The sequence below is a fragment of the Rhinatrema bivittatum genome, chromosome 7 (assembly GCF_901001135.1).
Source record: "Rhinatrema bivittatum chromosome 7, aRhiBiv1.1, whole genome shotgun sequence".
NCBI classification, from domain to species: Eukaryota; Metazoa; Chordata; class Amphibia; order Gymnophiona; family Rhinatrematidae; genus Rhinatrema; species Rhinatrema bivittatum.
The window spans coordinates 46,888,990-46,912,709 of NC_042621.1; the positions used below are offsets into that span (position 1 = coordinate 46,888,990).

At 47.7% G+C, this 23,720-nt stretch overlaps 1 protein-coding gene across 2 annotated transcripts in view; it reads right to left on the reverse strand.

Moving 5' to 3' along the window:
- LOC115095096 (B-cadherin-like) overlaps positions 1-23,720 on the reverse strand; it is a 147,521-nt gene that overhangs the window by 98,861 nt on the left and 24,940 nt on the right. For both annotated transcript variants that reach the window (XM_029608325.1, XM_029608326.1), the window contains one exon: positions 10,730-10,864. In XM_029608325.1, the coding sequence (XP_029464185.1) occupies positions 10,730-10,864 (135 nt within the window). The remainder of the gene's footprint in view (positions 1-10,729; positions 10,865-23,720) is intronic.

Sequence of the window (23,720 nt, forward strand, 5' to 3'; positions counted from 1 at the left end):
CCAGGATTCCCTCTTTCCTCAGTGCCGCTGCTAGAACAACCATAATCTTGGAAAATGTTCTGGGGGCGATGGCTAGGCCGAAGGGCAGCACCCAGAACTGATAATGGCGGCCCAGTACCGCAAAGCGTAGGAAACACTGATGTTCTTGCCAGATTGGAATATGAAGGTAGGCCTCTGAGAGGTCCAAGGAGGTTAAGAACGCTCCTGGTTGTATGGCCATTATCACGGAGCACAGAGTTTCCATGTGAAAATGAATTACCCATAGGTATTGGTTGACACTGTTGAGGATCAGGATGGGGGTGAAAGGAACCCTCCTCCTTCTTGGGTGCGATGAAATAGATGGAACATCACTTATTTTCTTGGGACGTAGGTACTGTAATTATAGCCCTCAATTTGAGGAGCCTTATCAAGGTAGACTCTGCCTGCTTCTTGTGCTGGGAGTGGTAAGGAGACATCATGAACATGTCCCGAGGAGTGCATATCCTTCTCTTATAACATCCAGAACCCATTTGTCCAATGTGATCTCAACCAACTGCTAGTAGAAGAGGGATACTTAACCCCTATCTTCTTGTTCCGTGAATGGGTCAGTAAAACTTCATTGGGCCCCTGCCCCACTCTTGGGCTATCGGCAGTGAAAGGACTGAGGCCTCCCTGAGGACAGAGACCTCTGAAATGTCGAGTTTCTATAGGGCTGAAAGCGATGGGTACCTCTGGATCAACCCCTCATAGGTGAGGGGTGCTAGGACTATTCCAGTAGCTGGGGCTCTGGAGATTTACCCCACTTACTGGCCAGTTTTTCCAATTCATTTCCGAAAAGGAGTGATCCATTAAATGGCATCTTTGTGACCAATGGCGTCTGCTGACCAACTTCACAGGCATAGCTGTCTTCTGGTCACTATCACTAAGGTCACTCTTCTGGCAGAGGTACAGTCTGGGTCAGAGCCTGCATCAGCTAAAAGGACAGCGGCAGGCTCCATAGCCTCTCTGGAATAGGCCCCAAGTCATCCACCTCTCTAGAAAGGAGCAGGCATGAGCGAGCCAACGGCACAACAGGAAGCAACCTGTAAGGTCATTACTGTCGCGTCAAAGGCTTCCTTAAGGATGGACGCTATTTGCCTATCATGCGCATCTTTTAAGGCCGCTCCTCCCTGGGATAGTTCACCAGCGCATCCACTTTAGGAAAGCACAGGCATTCTCTCACTGCCTGATCCAGTAGGTAGGTATAGAGCTTCTAATACGCAACCATCTTTAAACTCACTTCAGGGACATCCCATTCCAGATCAATCAACTCCTGGATGGCTTCCAGTACCAGAAAATAGCAAGAGGCTTTCTGTAAGGACACCAGAATGGGTCCCTACAGAGTCCACCCCAAGAACTCCCAGCATCTTCAGAGTCTGGGAAACCAGGGCCAGCAATTTGTCTCATGGAAAAAACATAACATGGTCAGATATTGATCTAAACCTGAAGGGATTTCTCCATCTTCCAAGGAATCTGGATCCCCTTCGTCCGTGCTGCCAGGTCCCTGCCAGAATACCCTTGGTGAGGCAAGGTATGTCTTAAGGTCTGCTGATAGGGCTGGGAGAAGGAGGCCTTACCAGCTGTGGTTCCGTCCGAACAGGAGCAAGTGAAGCAGACTGTGCCTGTATGAGGGCTTGAAGGCCTTGAAAGAATTCCACCCAAGAGAAGGCAGCCAGATCCATACCTAGCCCCAGGAAGAACTGATGCTGTTGCCCACGGAAGAACCAACCCCGGGATTATTCAGATACAGGGTACTTCTGGTTAAGGTTGTGGAAAACGGGCTTCGTAAAGTATGGGGAGGTGAACGCTCCCTGGGCCTCCTCACAGTGCTGATAGAAGTAAGAATCCAGGTCAAACTGTAGCCCTAATAAGAACATAAGAAATTGCCATGCTGGGTCAGACCAAGGGTTCATCAAGCCCAGGATCCTGTTTCCAACAGAGGCCAAACCAGGCCACAAGAACCTGGCAAGTACCCAAACAAGAATATCCCATGCTACTGATGCCAGTAATTGCAGAGGCCATTCCCTAAGTCAACTTGATTAATAGCAGTTAACGGACTTCTCCTCCAAGAACTTTTCCCAAACCCAGCTACACTAACTGCACTAACCACATCCTCTGGGAACAAATTCAAGGGCTTAATTGTGCGTTGCGTGAAAAAGAATTTTCTCCGATTAGTCTTAAATGTGCTACTTGCTAACTTCATGGAATACCCCCTAGTCCTCCTATTATCCGAGAGTGTAAATAAACGATTCACATCTACTTGTTCAAGACCTCTCATGATTTTAAAGACCTCTATCATATCCCCCCTCAGCCATCTTCTCCAAGCTGAACAGCCCTAACCTCTTCAGTCTTTCCTCATAGTGGAGCTGTTCCATCTCCTTTATCATTTTGGTTGCCCTTCTCTGTACCTTCTCAGAGCGCAGAGTGAATGGCACTTGTTTCTTTGTTGCTGGAGCCATTAGACACAGCAGCTGCGAATTCAGCCGGCTCGTGCCTTTACATGAACGGATCAGGAACAATGTTGGTACGGCACACTGAGCAAGGAGACCGGAGGAAGTCTTTCCAAACCCCTCCAAAGTCTGATCAGGAAATCCACTTTTTTTTTTTTTGCTTACCGGCTGAGTACAGAGACTGTCTCCGGCTGCAGGGGGAGAGGGCTTTGGCCGTCATCCCCGCACTCAGCTTCCTGCACTCGCTGCCTTTCAGCTACTTCAGCAGCAAAATCCACACCAGAAACCGGCTACTGAAACAAGGCACGCCTCTGTGGGATCTCGGAAATAACCTCAGGAATTCTCAACTGGGGGAGGGACCCTTAGGTATCACTGCAGGAGAGCAGGGCTCATTCTTTCTCCAATTTAAAAGTAGAATTTCTTCTTCTAATGGGTACAGTGATCCCGATAGGGAAAGCACATCTGCTAGGAGACGAAGAGATACAGGAGGGCTGAGGTCACTACAGAGGTGTATCTAAGGTGACGTCACCTTTGAAACCTGACTCAGTCTCCATCTGCTAGCAGGGGAGATATGATCCTGAGTCCATCTGGCTACATGCTAGGAAAAAGTGGGTGAATTAGCACAAGTCTGACGTGTGTGAGCTGCGGTGCTAATCATTAAGGCCAGGGTTGAAGCTGTGAATACTGGCACTACTGTTCAAACTTATGCGGATTCAATCCCTTTTTGTGTCTGCTTCAGTATCTCCTGTTCCTTGTAGCCTGGGGCTGAACTAGAGAGCAGAGTGGCTGTTCTCTACTCCATTTGCTCCAGCTCACCCCTTCTCCTCCAATTCCCTGCAGGCTGCCCTGAAGGGGAGGAGATGGAGAACACCACCCCTGCTGCTCTGCCTCTCAATTCTGAAAAGGGCTGGATCTGCATTATAGGCCGTTCCCCCCAAAATTAAACCCTGGATATATTAGAAGAACTAGGAATGAGTTTGGTGACTTCAGGCCAGTCAGTCTGACCTTAGTAGAGGCAAAACTACTTGAGACTGAATTGAAGGTGAAGATAGTGCAGTATCTTGAATCCAGCAGGTTGCAGGATCCAAGATAGCATGGCTTTCCCACAGGGAGATTGTGTCAGACAAATCCTATTGATTTCTTTGACTGGAGACAGTTTGATCATGGATTAGAACTGGAAGCAATTTACTTGGATTTCAGTATGACTTTTTTTTTAATTTAACCAGACAAACCAATACTAAACTTGCCAGTGTGATACATACAACTGCCAACACCATATTCCATCATATTCATATAATAAGCCAACTAATTTCAGCTCTGAATCTTTGTCTGCCCACAAGAGAAGGAATCCATTGAACATCTTTCTCTGAAAATCATCCTCGTCTAATTTTACTTTCCATATGATTACATCCTTGATTTCTTTTATTTAGTGGATTCAGTTCAATGCTCTTAGGATTTATATATACTGGTTTTATTTTTATCATTTTTAGTTCATGAGTCTGTTCCCAGACCATTAATTGCTATATTGTGTTACCTGTTTTTATTTCAAATGTTATTTTACGCTATTTCATGTGGCATTTGTTTAAAATTAATTTTATATTTTTGCTTTATTGTATTTATTTAATGGAGAAATTACTTACCTGATAATTTCATTTTCCTTAGTGTAGACAGATGGACTCAGGACCAATGGGTACAGTACTCTTCTGCTAGCAGATGGGAGACTGAGTCAGATTTTAAGGCTGACGTCACTCTAGATATACCCCTGCAGTAACCTCAGCTCTTCAGTATTCTCTTTGAAAAGCCATTGTGGATATATCTTTGCTTAAATAACTTGATTAAAATTGGAACTGGTTCAACTAATTTCCAAACTGGAGACCACCAGTGTACTCAACCAATTAACTCAGACACCGGACAAACTGTGGGTGTCGAACTAGGAGTAGGCCGCGGCTTACCCGTATTTGCTTAGTCTCGAGGTTTGCTATCCAAGGTTCTCCTTTTCTGGGGCAGCCATGGATGGGATGCTGAGTCCATCTGTCTACACTAAGGAAAACAAAATTATCAGGTAAGTAATTTCTCCATTTCCTAGCGTGTAGCCAGATGGACTCAGGACCAATGGGATGTACAAAAGCTACTCCTGGACAGGGCGGGAGGCTGCCCATGGCCCACTTAGTACTGCCCTTGCGAAGGCTGAGTCTTCTCGGGCTTGAACATCCAGGCGGTAGAACCTGGAGAAGGTGTGTATGGAGGACCACGTTGCCGCTCGACAGATCTCAGCGGGCGACAGTAGCTTGTTTCTGCCCAAGAAACTGCCTGGGCCCTCGTAGAATGAGCCTTAACCTGTAGTGGGGTAAGGGCTTCCCTGCCTCTCTGTAGGCTGCCTTGATCCAGCAGGTTATGGGTGCCCACAAGGCCGCTTCTCCTTGTTTCTTCCTGCTGTGAAGGACGAACAAGCGATCCGTTTTGCGCACCGGTTCCGATCTTTCCAGGTACCGTACTAGGAGTCTGCTGACAAAGATGGCAAAGGCGGCATGAATCTTCCAAGTCCTTATGTTATCCGGAGATGGAGTGAGATGGTTTGGTTCAAGTAAAACTCGTAAACCACTTTTGGTAGGAAGGAAGGGACGGTGCACAGCTGTATGGTTCCAAGTGTGAACGTAATGAACAGTTCCCAACAGGATAGTGCCTGTAGTTCGGAGATGCGACGAGCTGAACATATTGCCACTAGGAATACCATCTTCAAACGTTAAGAGGCATAGTGACAGACCGCGTGTTGGTCTGAAGGACTCCTCAGCTAGGAAGTCTAATACTAGATTGAGATTCCAGAGAGGCACCGGCGACTTCAGGGGTGGTCGGAGTTGTTTAACACCTTTCAGGAAGTGGGTCAAATCCAGATGGGTTGATAGCCGGATACCCTCCACTTTGGCTCTGAAGCAGGACAGTGCGACTACTTGGAACTTGAGGGAGTTGAGTGACAACCCCTTCTTCATACCATCCTGTAGGAACTCCAGAATCATATCCTGTGGTCCTCGCACCAGGCTTTGAATACTCTCCAGATCCGTATATAAGACAGGGATGTGGAGAACTTGCATGCTCTGAGCAGGGTGTCAATCACAGCTTTTGAGTAACCACGCTTCTTCAGGCGAGTCCTCTCAAGGGCCAGACCGTAAGAAAGAAAAGAGCCCGATCTTCATGGAAAATCAGGCCCGGTCGTAGAAGGTCCATGTGAGGAGGTAGGCACAGAGGGTTCCCTGCAAGGAAGTCTTTGCATGTCTGCATACCATGGTTATCTTGGCCAATCCGGGGCCACTAGTAGAACTACTCCCCTGTGATGTCCTATCTTGCGGATGACCTTGCCCAGTAGTGGCCATGGGGGGGCGGGGGGGGGAGGCGTACAGTAAGTCTTCTGGCCAAGTCTGGACGAGAGCGTCAATCCCTTGGGAATGTGGCTCGCTTCTGCGGCTGAAAAACCTGGGAACTTAGGCACTGAGACAGTGGCCATTAGATCCATGGCTGGGAGGCCCCAGTGATTTACTATCAGTTAGAAGGCTGTGGTCAACAGTGTTCATTCTCCTGGGTCCAGGCTCTCTCTGCTGACAGTCTGCTGAGACATTGTCTTTTCTTGCGATGTGGGAGGCTGAGATCCCTTGTAGGTTTACCTCCGCCCATGCCATGAGAAGATCTATCTCCGGAGACACCTAGCGTGTAGCTCCTGGCTCCTCCCTGGCAGTTGATGTAAGCAATCGTTGCATTGTCAGACATTACTTGAATTGCTTTGTCTCTGAGTCTGTGGCTGAATCGCAGGCACACTAGTCTGACTGCTTGAGCTTCCAGGCGGTTTGTGTTTCATTTTGCCTCTTCCTTTTGTTCTATTGTCTCTGGGCTGTCAGTTCCTGACAATGGGCTCCCCCACCTTCGCAGGCTCGCATCCATGTGAGCAAGGTCCAGTTCGGTGGGGATAGGCTTACTCCTCTGCTTAGGTGGTCTTCCTGTAGCCACCACTGTAGCTGAAAAGGTACCTCTGGTAGTTGGAGGCGAATGGAGTAGTCCTGGGATAGTGGGTTCCACCATGACAGTAAGGAGCGCAGGAGCGGCTGCATATGGGCCCTTGCCATGGGACGACATCCAGGGTTTATGCCATGAGGCCGAGGACTTGGATAGTCCCATACCTCGGGGTGCGCATTTGTCAATCAATCATAATTGTTCCATCAGTTTCCTTTTCATCGGAGGAGGGAGGAAGACTTTGTTCTGTTTGGTGTTGAAAATGGCCCCCCCCCCCCCCCGGTACGCTAGAGATTGAGAGGGCCGTAGACTGCTCTTGCTCGTGTTCACAACCCAACTGAGTTCCTGCAGTAGGCTCTTAACTCTGGTCACCTGTCGGCTCTTCCGAAGACTTTGCCCTGATCAGCCAGTCGTCAGGTAAAGGTGTACCAAGATCCCTTCCTTCCTCAGTGTTGCCACGACCACCATGATTTTGGTGAAAGTTCTGGGGGCAGTTGCTAGGCCGAAGGGTAGCACTCTGAACTGGTAATGGTGACCCAGTATCGCAAAGCGAGGGTGATCCTGATGGATTGGAATGTGAAGGTAGGCTTCGGAGAGTTCCAGGGAGGTTATGAACTCTGATTGTACTGCCATTATTACGGAACGAAGAGTTTCCATGCGGAAGGGTAATACCCGCAGACGGCTGACGTTCTTGAGATCCAAGATGGGCCAGAAAGATCCTTCCTTCTTGGGAATGATAAAATAGATGGAATAATGCCCCGTAGTTTGTTAGGGCGTGGGAACAGGAGTTATTGCCTTCAGACTGAGTAGCCTTGTTAGAGTGGTTTCTACTACCAGTCTCTTGGTGTGGGAGTGGCAGGGTGACATCAAATTTGTCTCTAGGGATGCTGCAGAGCTCCAGAGTAACCTTCTCGAATGATGTTTAGTACCCATTTGTCCATTCTCTCAACCCATCTTTGGTAGAAAAGGGCAAGTCAACCCCCTATCTCCTCTTCCTGTGGATGGATCGGCCCATTCTCATTGTGGAGCATGGCTGGAGCCTGCCCCCGGGCCTGCTCCCCTCTTGGTCTGTCTGTTCCGAAAGGGCTGGGACCATCCAGAGGGATGAGGTGCCTGAAACTGTGGGTTCCTGTAGGGTCTAAAGCACTGCGAGCCTCTGCCCTTGGTTCTTCTGGGGGAGGGACGCTGAGATCTTTTATTCCTATCTTCCCGGTAGCCAAGGCACTGGGGATTCCACTGGCTGGCTAGCTTCTCCAATTTGCTTCCGAACAAGAGAGATCCTTTAAAGGGCATTCCTTGTGAGATTCACTTTAGATGTTGTGCCTGCAGACCAATTCCATAGCCATAGTTGTCTTCTGTCTGCCACTACCGAGGCTACACCCCTGGCTGAGGTGTGCACCAGGTCTGAGCTTGCGTCCGTCAGGAAGGCTGCTGCAGGTTCCATTGTCTCACCGGTATACATTCCGGAGTTATTTGCCTCTCTCTCGAGAGGAGCAAGCAGGAATGTGCCACAAATGCACAGCAGGAAGCAATCTGCAGTTGTCATCGCTGTTGCATCGAAAGCCTGCTTAAGGATGGATTCCAATTGTCTGTCCCGAGTATCCTTCAATGCAGCCCCTCCCTCAACAGGAATTGTTCGCTTTGAGACGGCACAGACCATAGTGTCCACTTTTGGGAAACACAGGCGTTCCTTGGTCACTGGCTCTAGAGGGTATAGCGCTTCCAAGGCCCAACCCCCTTCGAAGCTGGCCTCTGGGGCATCCCACTCCAGGTCAATTAGTTCCTGGATGGCTTCCATCATTGGGAAGTAGCACGAGGCCTTACGAAGGGACACCAAAATGGGGTTCTTCTTTGGTTCCACCATAGGGTCTGTGCCTGGAATACCCAGCATCTAAAGTCTGGGAAACAAGGGCTGGTAATTCATCTTTTTGGAAGACGTGAAGCATGGGTCAGTATGGTTCCATTCCTGGAGGGATTTCTCCTTCTTCCAGGGAATCACCCTCATCTGAGGTGTCTGGGTCCCCGTCAGGGAAGTTCTTGGTTAGGGGAGGCATGTCTCGGGGGCATCTGAGCAGGGCCGGGAGGATCTTGTGCTTCTGGCAGGGTTTGAACCTGGGGCACAGCCGGGGCAGATTGCACCCGGACGAAGAATTCCAACCAGGAGAAGGTCCCTGTTAATCCTGGGGGGGGGGGGGGGGGGGGGGAGTCTGAGTAGGAGCCCCAGAGGTGCCCTCCTGTGGGGAAGTCATCGCGGAGATGCATAGATCCGGGGGAGTCATCATCAGTAGTTCGGAACCATCTCCCGACAGTAGGGGACCAAGCTTTGGTTCCCCTTGGGCTTCTTCGCAATGTTGACACTGGCAGGGTATCCAATTCAGGCTGCACAGCTCTTGTGGCAGGCTGTGCAAAGAGAGCACCTTCTGGCCTTCTTGGGTGCCGGTGCCAGTGCCTCCAGCTTCAATGCGGATGTGTAGCTGTGCGCGCTCAGCTGTGTGAGCGGCTCAGTTGTGCACGCGGTTATGCACATAGCTGTGCACACGTCTGTACTGGATGCGCGCAAGTTCGGCGCATCGGCTGACCGGCCTGCCCCGCACGTATCGCCGGTTGAGAAGGGAAGACGGCGCAGACAGCCCCCGCGCGTAAGATGGCGCCCCCCCCCCAAGGGTCTCCACGTCTGTGGACCCTTGCACTGGATCGGGGCCTAGCCCAACCAAGGCTGCTCAACCCAATCGGTGCTCCCTTTTAACCTCGCCAGAAGAAGAATTTAGTACTGCAATCCGAGTTCTGGAGACCTGAATTTAAAGATTTTTTTCTTACCTGGTCTCAGCGCTTACCTGGTCTCCAGCTCCGGGGGGGTTGGGGGGAGAGGGAATTACCTTCACCACCGTGCTCAGTTCTCACCCGCTGCCTTTCAGCCACCCTGGGGCTAAGTCCAGGGAACCTGCTACCGGACCAAGGCACACCTCTGAGGGATATCGAAGACCACCTCAGGAATTCGACTGGGGGGAGGGACCCTTAGGTATCACCGCAGGAGAGCGGGGCTCGATCTTCTTTAAGGTAAATTTTGTTTCTTCTTTGCTGTAATTCTAACACTATTCTAGTGTGTGGGATAGAGCCCGCATCTGCTAGGAGACAGAGAAATACTGAAGAGCTGAGGTTACTGCAGGGGCATATCTAGAGTGACGTCAGCTTTGAAATCTGACTCCATCTCCCATCTGCTAGCAGAAGAGCACTATACCCATTGGTCCTGAGTCCATCTGGCTACATGCTAGGAAATGTACATTGCTTGGATTTACACATGCGAGAAATGTGATCAAGACAAATAGGGTTAATTCTAGTAGACCTGTTCAAGCGTTAATGTATTTTCTCATACTAGAATATCACAATAATCTTTGATCCATGCATCTCGAGCGGGAAGGAGGGCACCACATCAGCCACAGTTTTGGGGAACTGTGCAACCATATTTATAGCCAATTTACCTGGGTATGGCTTTCAAAGTTCTCCTTTTAAGAGTGCAATGTGCTAATTACACATTTTTAAAACAGGGAAATAATTAAAAAGAATTTCATGTAAAAAAACCACACACTTTCTGCCTGCATCATTTTCTACAACCTCACTTCATATATTGCCCGTCTCCTCTCCCCATTTCTCATCTCAATCCCCTGCTGCAGTCGTAGCGCCAACCAGATACTCAACAGCCTGCATGTCAAGAAGGGGCCCCAGAAATTCTTGGAGACAGGAGCAGCCTTAACCTTTATTTAGATTCTACTTTTCGGCACTTCAGAGTATACAGCAAAGTGGATGACATCCAGGTACTATAGCTATTTTCCTCTCCCCACAGGGCTTTAGACATTAAAAACCCTGTTCACTTGTTTCAATACCAAGATCAAAGGCTTGTGAGGAGATCAGAGACAAAAACGTAGGATTAGCAAATTCTTTAAAGCTAATTCATCTGGCCATTATCAAGCAAAACTAGTACTTTACCTTTAGACAATGTTTAAATTTTCTGGAAACTCCTCCTGCGTACTTACTGTCATTATGAACCTAAACCAAGTACTACTACGTTCCATCATCCCCAGTACATGTAAAGCATGAATACAGCATGGAAAGCTGAGAAGGAGATTCAGAAGATGGAAAACAGAGTGGTTATAGCTATATTCCAAAAGTGAAAAGGAAAAAAAATTCCATTAATGGGGTCATAGAAGTCAAGACTCAATGAAGACTGAGCAAAGCGTGCCACCGAGGCCACCACAGACTCTTACCTGAACCACTTCTTTGGGGAATGGACCTTTCTCGTTTTCTGACACACTGATGGGAGGGATAACCCAGTCTCTCTTCAGTCTCCTCAAGCCGGGGCCAGACTCTGGGAAGGTCAGCATCGTATGCATAGCCCCTTTCTGTAATAAGGAAAGAATCATAACAGCACATGACAACAGAAGGGAGACCTACTGGCCAATCCATTCTGTCCACCCTGCCAAGAATCTATCCTAACTGCCTTCTATAGTGTTAAGAAATCACTCTTTATCCCTCTCTGTACACCACCCACTCGGCAGGTAAGCTTATAAGAAGTCCCCCTTAGTATACACCCAGCACTGCAAAGTTTTGTAATGATCTACAGAGCTATCATTACTAGCCTTCCAAGGCCCCCTGTGCAGTCAGACCCTGCATTTCTACTAGGACTTCATTATTATACCTGCAGCCTGTCAGACTGCAGAGGAGAGTGAGAATACCAAAGAAAGCAGACTCCATACTGTAATATACCAAGGAGAACTAGCAGTGATGGGACAGAGGTAAACTCCATCCAGCAGCAGGGGTGAGCTTGTGTTTACTGGAAAAAATTTATATCTAACAAATGATTAGAGAAGAATAGTAGCCACACTAATAGCTCCTCTCAGATAGGAGAGGCATTGACCCCTCCTGTCTTGTGACTGCTGACATGCCTCATTTCTCAAAAAATAAGAACAGTGTTCTCCGATCATCCCTCAAAGCACTTAAAGCAAATTAGATCAGAGTTTAAAATAGAATTGGTTCTACAAAGGGGGAATTCATTCATGCTCAGAATCCAACTAGCCTACATTTTTCAAAAAAAGAAAAATAGATAAAAGCAAAACTATACTTGGGTATGACCATAGAACACACCAACCGTGTGCCCACTGAAGAGTGAGATATACTTGAGCTCAAGCCAGGCTGCTGGTACAGACCCTCTGATCAAACTGGGTGAGCTGCACCAGGGTAAACCCGTTCCCAGACTGCGTGTGAAGTCTGACCACAGCCTGGTAGTAAAACCATGACCTCCAGGTCAATTTAGTCTATAATCATAAAGGTCCCAAACCTTTCGGAGTTTTAGTAAGAAAGATTCCGATTTTATATCAATCCCAGACCATAAAGAAATTCAGAGGTAGATATTTACAAGAAATACTTATACAGCTAACTTTTTTTTTTAATTTAAGAATACTCTGATATGCTAAGTACAATAAGGCAGTAAACATAGAACAATTCTATGTAAAAGGAAAAATGGAGAAATACTTACCTGATAATTTCATTTTCCTTAGTGTAGACAGATGGATTCAAGACCAATGGGATGTACAAAAGCTACTACCCTACTGGGTGGGAGGCTGCCCGTGGCCCACTTAGTGCTGCCCTTGTGAAGGCTGTATTCTCCCCTGGCCTGGATATCCAGGCGATAGAATCTGGAGAAGGTGTGTAGGGAGGACCATGTCGCCGCCAGACAGATCTCAGCTGGTGAAAGCAGCCTGGTTTCAGCCCAGGAGACTGCCTGGGCCCTTGTAGAATGCACCTTGACCTGTAGAGGTAGTGGTTTTCCTGCTTCTATGTAGGCAGCATTAATGACTTCTTTGATCCAGTGGGCTATGGTCGCCTGCGATGCCACTTCCCCTTGTTTCTTTCCGCTGTGAAGAATGAACAGGTTATCAGTTTTGCGCAAGGATTCCGATCTCTTGAGGTATCGGACTAGGATTCTGCCGACATTCAGGTGGCGAAGGAGGCGCGAGTCTTCCGAATCTGTGTTCATCTGGTGATGGTAAGGATACGGTCTGGTTCATATGGAACTGGGAAACCACTTTCAGAAGGAAGGATGGTACCGTATGCAGCTGTATGGTGCCTGGGGTGAACCTGAGGAACGGTTCTCTACAGGATAATGCTTGAAGTTCGGAGATGCGCCGAGCTGAGCATATTGCTATCAAGATTGCGATCTTTAAGGTCAAAAGGCGTAGGGGACAGGCCGCTTGTTGGTCTGAAGGACTCCCCTGCTAGGAAGTCTAGTACTAGGTTGAGGTTCCATAGAGGCACCGGACAACTTTAGAGGTGGCCGGAGTTGTTTAACTCCTTTTAGGAAGAGAGTCATCAGGATGAGTTGATAGTCTGATGCTGTCCGCTTCGGACCTGAAACAGGCCAGTGCAGCAACTTGAACCTTGAGGGAGTTGAGAGACAACCCCTTCTGCATGCCGTCCTGTAGGAATTCTAGGATCGTGGGAATCTTGGCTGTCCTCGGAAGGAGGGCGCAGTCTTCACACCAGGCTTCAAATATTCTCCAGATCTGTATGTAAGACAGAGATATGGAGAACTTGCGTGCTCGGAGCAGGGTGTCAATCATGGCTTTGAGTAGCCGCGTTTCTTTAGATTAGTCCTTTCAAGGGCCATACCGTAAGAGAATCAAGCCGGGTCTTCGTGGGAGATCAGTCCCAGCTGAAGAAGGTCCCTGTATGGCGGTAGACCCAAAGGATTCCCTGCCAATAGTCTTCGCATGTCCACGTACCATGGCCTTCTTGGCCAATCCGGGGCAATTAGTAGGACTAGTTCCCCATCTTGTGAATGACCCTGCCCAGTAGCGGCCAGGGTGGGAAGGCATACAAGGTGGTCTTCCTCTGGCCAGTTCTGGACGAGAGTGTCAATTCCTTGAGACTGTGGTTCTAGTCTGTGGCTGAAGAATCTGGGGACTTGGGCACTGAAGAGTTGCTAGGAGGTCCATGGCTGGGGAACAGCATCAATTCACTATTATCTGGAAGGCTGTGTCCGCCAGCGACCATTCCCCCGGGTCTAGTCTCTTTCTGCTGAGATAATCCGCTGAGATGTTGTCTTTTCCCACGATGTGGGAGGCCAAAATCCCTTGCAGGTTTGTTTCTGCCCACTCCATGAGAGGGTCTATTTCCAGAGACACCTGCTGGCTCCTGGTTCCTCCCTGGCAGTTGATGTAGGCCACGGTTGTGGTGTTGTCTGACATGACTTTGACAGACTTGCCTCGGAGTCTGTGGCTGAATCACAGGCAGACTTGTCTGATTGCTCAAGCTTCCAGGCAGTTTATGTTCCATTGTCCCTGGGCTGTTAGTTCCTGACAGTAGGCTCCCCACCCTCGCAGACTCGCGTTCGTGGTGAGCAAGATCCACTTCGGTGCGGATAGGTTTACGCCTCTGCTTAGGTGTTCTTCTTGTAGCCACCATTGAAGCTGATGCCGAACCTCTGTCGGTAGCTGAGGCGAATTCAGTATTTCTGGGTCACTGGGTTCCATCACGACAATAGGGAGCGTTGCAGTGGGCGCATATGGGCCCTTGCCCATGGAACAGCTTCCAGAGTTGAGGTCATGAGGCCGAGGACTTTAAGATAGTCCCATACCTTGGGGTGAACAGAGTTCAACAGGTTTCGCAGTTGACCCATCAGTTTCCTTCTCTCCTTGGAGGGGGAAGGTAGACCTTTTCCAGCTTGGTATCAAACCGGACTCCCAGGTATTCTAGTGATTGGGAGGGCTGTAGGCAGCTCTTGGCTGTGTTCATGACCCACCCGAGTTCTTGTAGTAAGTTCTTGACTCTGGTGGTCTCGTGGCAACTCTCTTCCGGAGACTTTGCTCTGATCAGCCAATCATCCAAGTAAGGATGTACCAGAACTCCTCCTTTCCTCAGTGCAGCCGCTACTACCACCATAATTTTGGTGAAAGTTCTGGGAGCAGTGGCTAGTCCGAAGGGTAGCGCTCAAAATTGGTAATGGATTGCCCAGTATCGCAAAGCGCAGGAAGCGCTGGTGGTCCTGAAGGACCAGGATGTGAAGGTAGGCTTCGGATAGGTCCAGGGGAGGTTAAGAATTCTCCCGGTTGCACTGCTATTATCACGGAGTGTAGAGTTTCCATGCAGAAGTGTGGTACCTTCAGGTAACTGTTGACGGCCTTGAGCTCCAGGATGGGTCGGAATGTTCCTTCTTTCTTAGGAACAATAAAATAGATGGAATAGTGACCAGTATTTTGTTGAGACGTAGGCACCAGAGTTATTGCCTTCAGGCTGACAGTCTTGCTAGTGTGGTTTCCACTGCCAGTCTCTTGGAGTGGGAGTGGCATGTGATCTCATACATTTGTCTGGGGGGATGCTTTGGAATTCCAGGGCGTACCCCTCTCGAATGATAGTTAGGACCCACTTGTCTGATGTTACTTCGACCCATCTTTGGTAGAAGAGGGTAAGTCTGCCCCCTATGTCTTCTTCCTGTGGATGGGTCTGCGTCTTCATCTTAATGTGCTTGTTCCGAAAGGACTGAAACCTTCCTGAAGTATGAAGTGCTTGGGACTGTGTTCCTGTAAGGTTTAAAACGCTGCAATCCTCTACCCTTGGTTCTTCGGGGAGAGGAGTGCTATGTTCTTCTGTTCCTGTCTTCAGGTAATCGGGGTACTGGGGATTCGCCCCATTTGTTGGCTAACTTTGGAAGTGAACTGGAGAACAGGAGAGATCCTTTAAAGGCATTTTTGTGAGATTCACCTTGGAAGTTGCGTCAGCCGACCAGTTTTGGAGCCATAATTGTTTTCTGGCCACCACTGCAGCGGCGGACACCCCTGGACGATGTGTGCATGAGGTCAGAGATAGCATTGGTGGGGAAGGAGACCGCAGTTTCCATCGCTTCTCCGGGCGTGGTAGCGTCTCTGGAGAGGATCAACCAGGAATGTGCCACCAAGGCGCAGCAGGAGGCAATTTGTAGCATCATTGCTGAGACAAAGGACTGCTTAAGGATGGCTTCCAGCCTTCTGTCTTGGGCATTCTTCAGTGCCACTTCTCCCTCCACAGGGATTGTGGTGCGTTTTGAGACACTGCAGATCATAGCGTCCAATTTAGGGAAGCGCAGAAGTTCCTTGGCCGTGGGTTCCAGTGGGTATAGGGCTTCTAGTGCCCATCCCACTTTAAAACATGCCTCTGGAGCATTCCATTCCAGGTCAATCAGTTCCTTGATGGGCTCCAACATAGGAAAATAGCATGAGGCTTTACGGAGGTACACCAACATGGGATTCGTTTTAGGTTCCAATGTAGGGAACCCAGTGTCTTCATAGTTTGGGATACGAGGGCTGGTAATTCGTCTTTGTGGAAGAACCTGAGCATGATCTGGTATGGCTCCATCCCTGGAGGGGGATTTCCCCTTTCCTCCAGGGAGTCTTTCCTCCTCTGAGGTGTTTGGCTCCCCATCCAGGATGATCTTGGAGAGGCATGTCTCGAAGTCCTCACAGGAGGTGCTGGGAAGTGCTTGTACTTCTGGCAGAGTTTGAGGCAAGTGGACAGCCGGAGCAGGTTGCGCCTGGACAAAGGTTTGCAGCCCTTTGAAAAATTCCACCCAGGAGAAGATTCCTGGGTCCATGTTGATGCCAGGAGGGATTGTAGTGGTAGCCCCGGAGGAACTTTCCTGTGGGGGCGCCGAGTTGGACATAGTTAGGTCCGGGGTGCCATCAGTGGTTCCGGATTCTGCTCCTGGCTGTGGGAGGTCTTGATTGGGCTCTCCCTGGTTCTGTTCGCACTGCTGGCACAACAGCAGTGCGAACAGAACCTTTGCCCAGCCTGCCACTTGAGAGCTGGCACAACAGCTCTCAAGTGGCAGGCTGGGCAAAGGAAGGGTCCTTTGTCCTTCTTGGATGGTGGTGCCATTGTTTGTGTGCGTGAAGGGCTTAAAAATTAGTCTGTGCCAGAGTTATGCGCGCGGATGCTCTTAGTTGTACGCATGGGAGCACAGAAGTTATGCACAGTATGTATGCATAAGTTATGCGTGCAGGTGGCGGATTTTGTGTGCGTGGCACAGTTATGCGCGCACCAGCTCTGGCCTGCTCCGCGTGTATCGACGGTGAGGGGGGAAGATGGCGCCGAGGACCCCGGCAACAAGATGGCTATCTCCCCCTCCCGAGGGGTCTCCACATGTGTGGACCCTCAACCAGATTGGGGCCTAGCCAGAGGAAGGCTGCTCAACCAGATTTAAACCTCGGAGGAAGGTCGCTACAGCTGTTCGAGCCTTGGAGACCAGAGATTTAGAAGAAAAGGTTTCTACCTTAACGGGTCTCGGCGCTTACTAGTCACGTGCCGGGCGGTCTCCAGCTGCGGGGAGAGGGAAATACCTTTATCCACTGCCTTTCAGCCACCCTGGGGCAACATCCATGCCGGGAATTGGCTGGCGGACTAAGGCTCACCTCTGAGGGATATCGAATCGACCTCAGGAAAGTCTCAACTGGGGGAGGGACCATTAGGTTTCATCGCAGGAGAAGCGGGGCTCTCTTCTTAAAGGTAAATTTTCTTCTTTTTTGTAAATGTTACACTACTCTCTTTTGGATAGTGTCCGCATCTGCTATGGGAAACTGAGAAATACTGAAGAGCTAAGCATGCTGCACGGGTATATGTAGGCTGACGTCAGCTTTGAAATCTGACTCAGTCTCCCATCTGCTATGAGGAGAGCACAATACCCATTAGTCCTGAGTCCATCTGGCTACATGCTAGGAAACAATAATTAGACTACAAAAAGGTATGTGGAACTGGTAAAAACAGATCTATCGTGGAACTTAAGATGAAACCTGGATTGAATTAGGAATAATACAGTGACGTACAAATATATTTCAAGGCCCAAATAGGCCATTTATATGGAAACCTTTGAATTATTTAAATATTGCAAAGGTTTCCATGCACAGGAGGGGAGCCTTTTCCGATGGAAAGGAGGCTGTAGAACGAGGTGAGCCATGAGATGAGGTTGAAAGGGGGTAGACTTAGGAGTATCAGGAATCTCATGGCCAATATCTTTTGCCTATAAGTACTTAACTCTTCAGAGTGTCCCCATTTCTTCCATTAGCAAATCGGTATAGTTTAAAAGTTAGACTTTTGCTAGGAAATGTATCTGTAGTCAGGCTTTCATAGGCTATTAAAACTCGTGCCCCCAGATTCCTAATTGGGGCCTTCATAAATAATCCTTTCAGTTGCAAAGATTGAAATATCGGCATATTTGCTGTCTTGTAAGTTGCATTAAAATCTCTTACGAGACAAACTTGCCCTTCTCAATTTCCCCATAATACAAATTCTGTGATCATTCCAAAAAAACAAGAAGTTAGGCTGGTAGGCCAGGGTTACCTCAGAAAGGGGATAGCAGGGAACAGAGAAGATAGCCATTCAGCATAACATTTTCCCACACATGTATCATCAAATATATAAAGGGGCGTTCAAGGTTCTGGACAGACATTCTCAAGAAGATCCAGGGAGATAACTGATAACGATTGTTCAGTTGCCAACATTTCTCAGTGCTTAACCTTTGGGTTTTTAAATCATGTAATATTCTTTAGATGTATTGCTTTTTGGTACTGCTGAATACTGAGGAGTCCCAAGCCCCCCATCATGCTAGGGTGAGATAATAAATACAATGCTATTCTTGGCCTTTTCCCTAGCCATATAAACTGAAGACAACACCATAAAAAAAATGAATTTGGGTCCCTGACTGGTAGCATGTCTAACAGAAAACATACTCTAAACAAACATGATGGCAGAAAAACCATATGGCCCACCCAGTCTACCCATTTGCCCAATAAATTTAGCCTTACAAATTTCCATCACCCCTTCAGAAATCCCCTGTATTTATCCCATGCTTTCTTACATAGAAACATAGAAGTGACGGCAGAAGACGACTAACGGCCCATCCAGTCTGCCCAGCAAGCTACGCAGTTTATCCATTTCCCCCCCCCCCCCACCCTTTTTCTCCCTCCCACCTGTCTCTATTGGCTTCCAGCACCCTCCGGCCCCAATTCCCTTCCACCCCTCCACCAATGCAGAGAGCAGCGCCATCCTAGTGAACATCCAACTCAATCAGGGGTAGCAGCCGCCGCAACCAGCAGGCCACACCCCTGCCCCTTACCCACCCCTGTTTTGTTTGCTTGTTTGTTTGTTTTTTTGAGATGGCAGCACTCCATCCTTCCGCTCCGTGAAGGTGGAACACCAACTACTGGCCACTGGCATCCCGCTCCGTGAATGCCTCAGTGGCTACTGCCGCTCCATGCAGTGTTTGCTGCTTCCTCTCTATTTATGCCCACTAGACTTGATGGATCCACAGTGTTTATCCCACGCCCCTTTGAAGTCCTTCACAGTTTTAGACTTCACCACTTCCTCCGGAAGGGCATTCCAGGCATCCACCACCCTTTCCGTGAAGAAATACTTCCTGACATTGGTTCTTAGTCTTCCTCCCCGGAGCCTCAGCTCGTGACCTCTGGTTCTGCTGATTTTTTTCCTACTGAAAAGGTTTGTTGTTGTCTTTGGATCATTAAAGTTTTTCAAGTATCTGAAAGTCTGAATCATATCACCCCTGCTCCTCCTTTCCTCCAGGGTGTACATATTTAGATTCTTCAATCTCTCCTCGTACGTCATCCGATGAAGATCCTCCTCCTTCCTGGTCGCCCTTCTCTGTACCGCTTCCATCTTGTCTTTGTCTCTTTGTAGATACGGTCTCCAGAACTGAACACAGTACTCCAGGTGAGGCCTCACCAAGGACCTGTACAAGGGGATAATCACTTCCCTTTTCTTACTCGATATTCCTCTCTATGCAGCCCAGCATTCTTCTGGCTTTTGCTATCGCCTTGTCGCATTGTTTCATAGACTTCATATCATTAGACACTATCACCCCAAGGTCCCTCTCCTGCTCCGTGCACATCAGCCTTTCCCCCCCATCAAATACAGTTCATTCGGATTTCCACTCCCCATATGCATGACTTTGCACTTCTTGGCATTGAATCTCAGCTGCCATATCTTCGACCACTCTTCCAGTTTCTTTAAATCCCGTCTCATCCTCTACTCCTTCCGGCGTGTCCACTCTGTTGCAGATCTTAGTGTCATCCGCAAAAAGACAAACCTTACCTTCTATCCCGTCCGCAATGTCGCTCACAAAGATATTGAACAGGTCCAGTCCCAACACCGATCCTTGCGGTACACCACTTAAAACCGCTCTCTCTTCAGAGAAAGTACCATTTACCATCACACATTGTCTTCTGTCCGTCAACCAATTTGCAATCCAGGTCACCACTTCGGCACTCACCCCTAAGCTTCTTGTTTTATTCACCAGTCTCCTGTGCGGAACCGTATCAAATGCTTTGCTGAAATCCAAGTAGATGACGAGTGCTCTTCCTTGATCCAATTCCTTGGTTACCCAGTCAAAAAAGTCAATCAGATTTGTCTGACAGGATCTTCCCCCTGGTGAATCCATGTTGCCTCTGGTCTGTCAATTCTCCGGACTGTAGATATTTCACTATTCTCTCTTTCAGCAGTGACTCCATTACTTTTCCCACCACTGAAGTGAGGCTAACTGGTCTGTAGTTGCCAGCCTCCTCTGTTCCCACTCTTGTGAAGCGGGACCACCACCGCTTTTCTCCAATCTCTCTGTACCACTCCCGTTTCTAGGGATCTATTGAACAGTGGACACACAGTGTCCACAGTCACACAGTGGACCCACCAGAACATCTCTGAGCTCCCTCAGTATCCTTGGATGAATCCCATCAGGCCCCATGGCTTTGTCCACTTTCAGATTCTTTAGCTCTTCCCATACATTTTCTACTGTAAAAGGATTTTCATCTATTCCATTTCCCTCCAGTTTCTTGTGGTGTAGAGATGGTCCTTCTCCAGGGTCTTCTTTAGTGAACACAGAACTGAAGTATTCGTTTAATATTTCTGCTATTTCTTCGTCTCTCTCCACACATTGATCATTACCACCTTTCAATTTCACAATACCACTATGGACTTTTCTCTTTTCGCTGATGTATCTGAAAAATGTTTTGTCACCATTTATCTCCTTGGCAATCCTCTCTTCCGCTTGACTTTTTGCCAACTTGATTAATTTCTTCGTCTCCCTCAGTTGAATCAAATATTCTTCTTTGTGTTCCTCCCTTTGGGATCTTTTATATTTCTTGAATGCTGTTCTTTTAGCTTTAATTTTGTCAGCTACCTCCTTTGAGAACCAGATAGGTTTCAATTTTCTTTTGCTTTTCTTTACATTTCTAACATATAGAGTAGTTGCCTTGGTGATTGCTCCTTTTAGATTGGTCCACTGCTGTTCCACATCTCTCTCGTTCTCTTGAATTCAGATACTATTTTTGTCTCCACCACCTCCATAGGGAGGCTGCTCTATGCATCCACCACCCTCTCTGTAAAGAAATATTTCCTAAGATTACTCTGAGTCTACCCCCTTGTAACCCCATCTCATGATCCCTTGTTCTAGAGCACAGGTGGAAAACTCCAGTCCTCGAGGGCTACAAACAGGCTAGGTTTTCAGGATAACCACAACGAATATGCATGAGATAGATCTGCATGCTCTGCCTCCAATGTATGCAAAACTCTCATGCATATTTCATTGTGGTTATCTTGAAAACCTGGCCTGTTTGTGGCCCTCGAGGACTGGAGTTCACCACCCCTGTTCTAGAGCCTTCTTTCCATTAAAAAAGGTTCCCACCTCCTGTGCATGGACACCTTTGAGTTATTTGAATGTCTCATATCTCCCCTATCTCACCTTTCCTCTAGGGCAGGGGTGGGCAATTCCAGTCCGAGGGCCACAAACCTGTCGAGGTTTTAGGATGTCCTAATGAATATGCATGACAGATTTGCATACAACTGAGGCAGAGTGCATGCAAATCTCTCTCATGCATATTCATTAGGGATATCCTGAAAACTAGACTGGTTTGTGATCCTCGAGGACCGGAACTGCCCACCCCTGCTCTAGGGTATATACTTTTAAATCTTTAAGTCTATCTCCATATGCTTTATAAGGAAGACTACTGATCATTTTAGTAACCACCCTCTGGACCAATTCCATCCAGTTTATATCCTTTTGAAGGTGAAGTCTCCAGAATGGTACACAGTATTCCAAGTGAGGTCTCACCAGGGACCTATATAAGAGCAGTATCACCTCTTTTTCTGATGACCATCTCTCCCCCTATACAACCCAGCATCTTTCTGGCCTTTGCAATCGCTTTATTTACCTGTTTGGCCAGGTAAGATCAGACAGAATTACCCCCAAGATTCCACTCTTCCTTTCTGTTCAAAAGAATTTCACCTCCAATACTGTACCTTTCCCTTGGGTTTTTGCATCCTAAATGCATTACTCTGCATTTAACATTAAATCTTAGCCGCCAGACTTTGGACCAGCCCTCAAATTTCACTTGATTCCTCCTGTTTTCTATACTTTCCTGGTGTCCACCCCATTACATATTTTAGCATCAGCAAGACAAACCTTTCCCAGACAATCCTTCCGTTATGTCGCTCACAAAAATGTTGAAAAGAACCGGTCCAAGAACCAATCCCTGAGGTACAACGCTAGTAACAAACCCCTCCTCAAGGAAAACTCCATTCACCACTACACTGTCACCTCCCACTCAGTTTCTAACCCCAGTCAGTCACTCTGGGTCCCATCCCAAGGGCAGGACATTTTTTATAGCAGATATTCTACAACCCATGAAATTGAGTAAGGAGTCCAAACTGCTAGGTCATGTTTTATAGCTTTCAAGAGGGGTTGGAAGTTACGGGACTAAAGCCTATCAAATGTGCTAAGGATCTGGACACCAAGGTACCTAATACATTTGCTGGCCCATTTGAATGGGAATCTCTTCTTGACTTTGTGTTTGGGAGCCTAGTCTAATATGAAGAATCTCAGTTTTAGACATATTAACCTTGTATCCTGAGAACACACTAAACTCCCTGATTACTATGACCTGGAGAGAGAAGTAGATCTCTTACATATAACAATGTCATCTGCAAAAAGAGCAAGTTTGTGTTGTAATCCATCACTGGTAACAATCCCTTTAATATCCATTGACTCTCTAATCTTAGCTTCTATTAGTTCTAAAGCTAGTGTGAAGAGCATAGCTAATGACACCCCTGTCTTATACCCCCTACCCAGAGGAAAGTGCTCAAACTTGAGCCCTGGGCTCACTATAAATGTTCTGCTTCAGCAGAGGAAATTGGTAGCAAACCCTAACTTCTCTAGTATGTAGAATAAATAGTCCCATGCCATGCAATCAAATGCTTTTTCAGCATCTATTGCCTTTAAGAGTGTCTCAGAATGCACTCTCAGCTAATTTCAATAAGATAATAGTTCTTATGTTGTCTGAACCTTGCCTCCCCCTTCACAAAGCCTGTCTGGTCTCTATCAACTGTAGGGATGTGCATTTGGCAATCATTCGTTTAATCGTTACACATGTACCTCAAGGTACGCGCGTATGTGAATTACATGCGTAACAGCAAAACAAATGAACCAATGGACACCAAATGCACATCCCTAAGAATTGGGGCAGAATGTCACTGAGCCTATTAGCTAGTACCTTTGCTAAGATTAACTTTGTTTAGCAAAGATATTGGGCAATATGAAGAACACTTCCCTGGATCTTTACCCTCTTTTGCAGTTACTGTGATGTTGGCTAACTTCACCACACTAACTGTGCCTTAATAAGACTTCACTGAAAACATCAGCAAGCTTTGGGGACAAAACCTGAAAATAGATTCTCCAGTAAATTAAACTGAACTATCACTAGGGCTTTTCTTCAATTTTAGGGATCTAATGGAGAAATTACTCACCTGATAATTTTGTTTTCCTTAGTGTAGGCAGATGGACTCAGGACCAATGGGTTATGCTACCCCTGCCAGCAGATGAGAGTCAGGTTGCAAACCTGACGTCACAATACATATAACCCTGCAGCAACTTCAGCCCTCCAGAATTCTCTTCAAAAGCCACTGTGGACATACTAATGAAAAGACTATGATTATAAATATGATTAAGACAGATAACCATAACTGTACTCAACCAATCGTAAACACAAACATCAGTAAGAATATAGGCACCCTAATCTAGGGACTGGATGAACACTTACCCGTGATCTCTAGGATTCAAGGCCCACTCCATGGGAGGACCCATGGCGCAGTTCTTGGGCAGCTGAGGGCGGGATGTTGAGTCCATCTGTCTACACTAAGGAAAACAAAATCATTATGAAAGTAATTTCT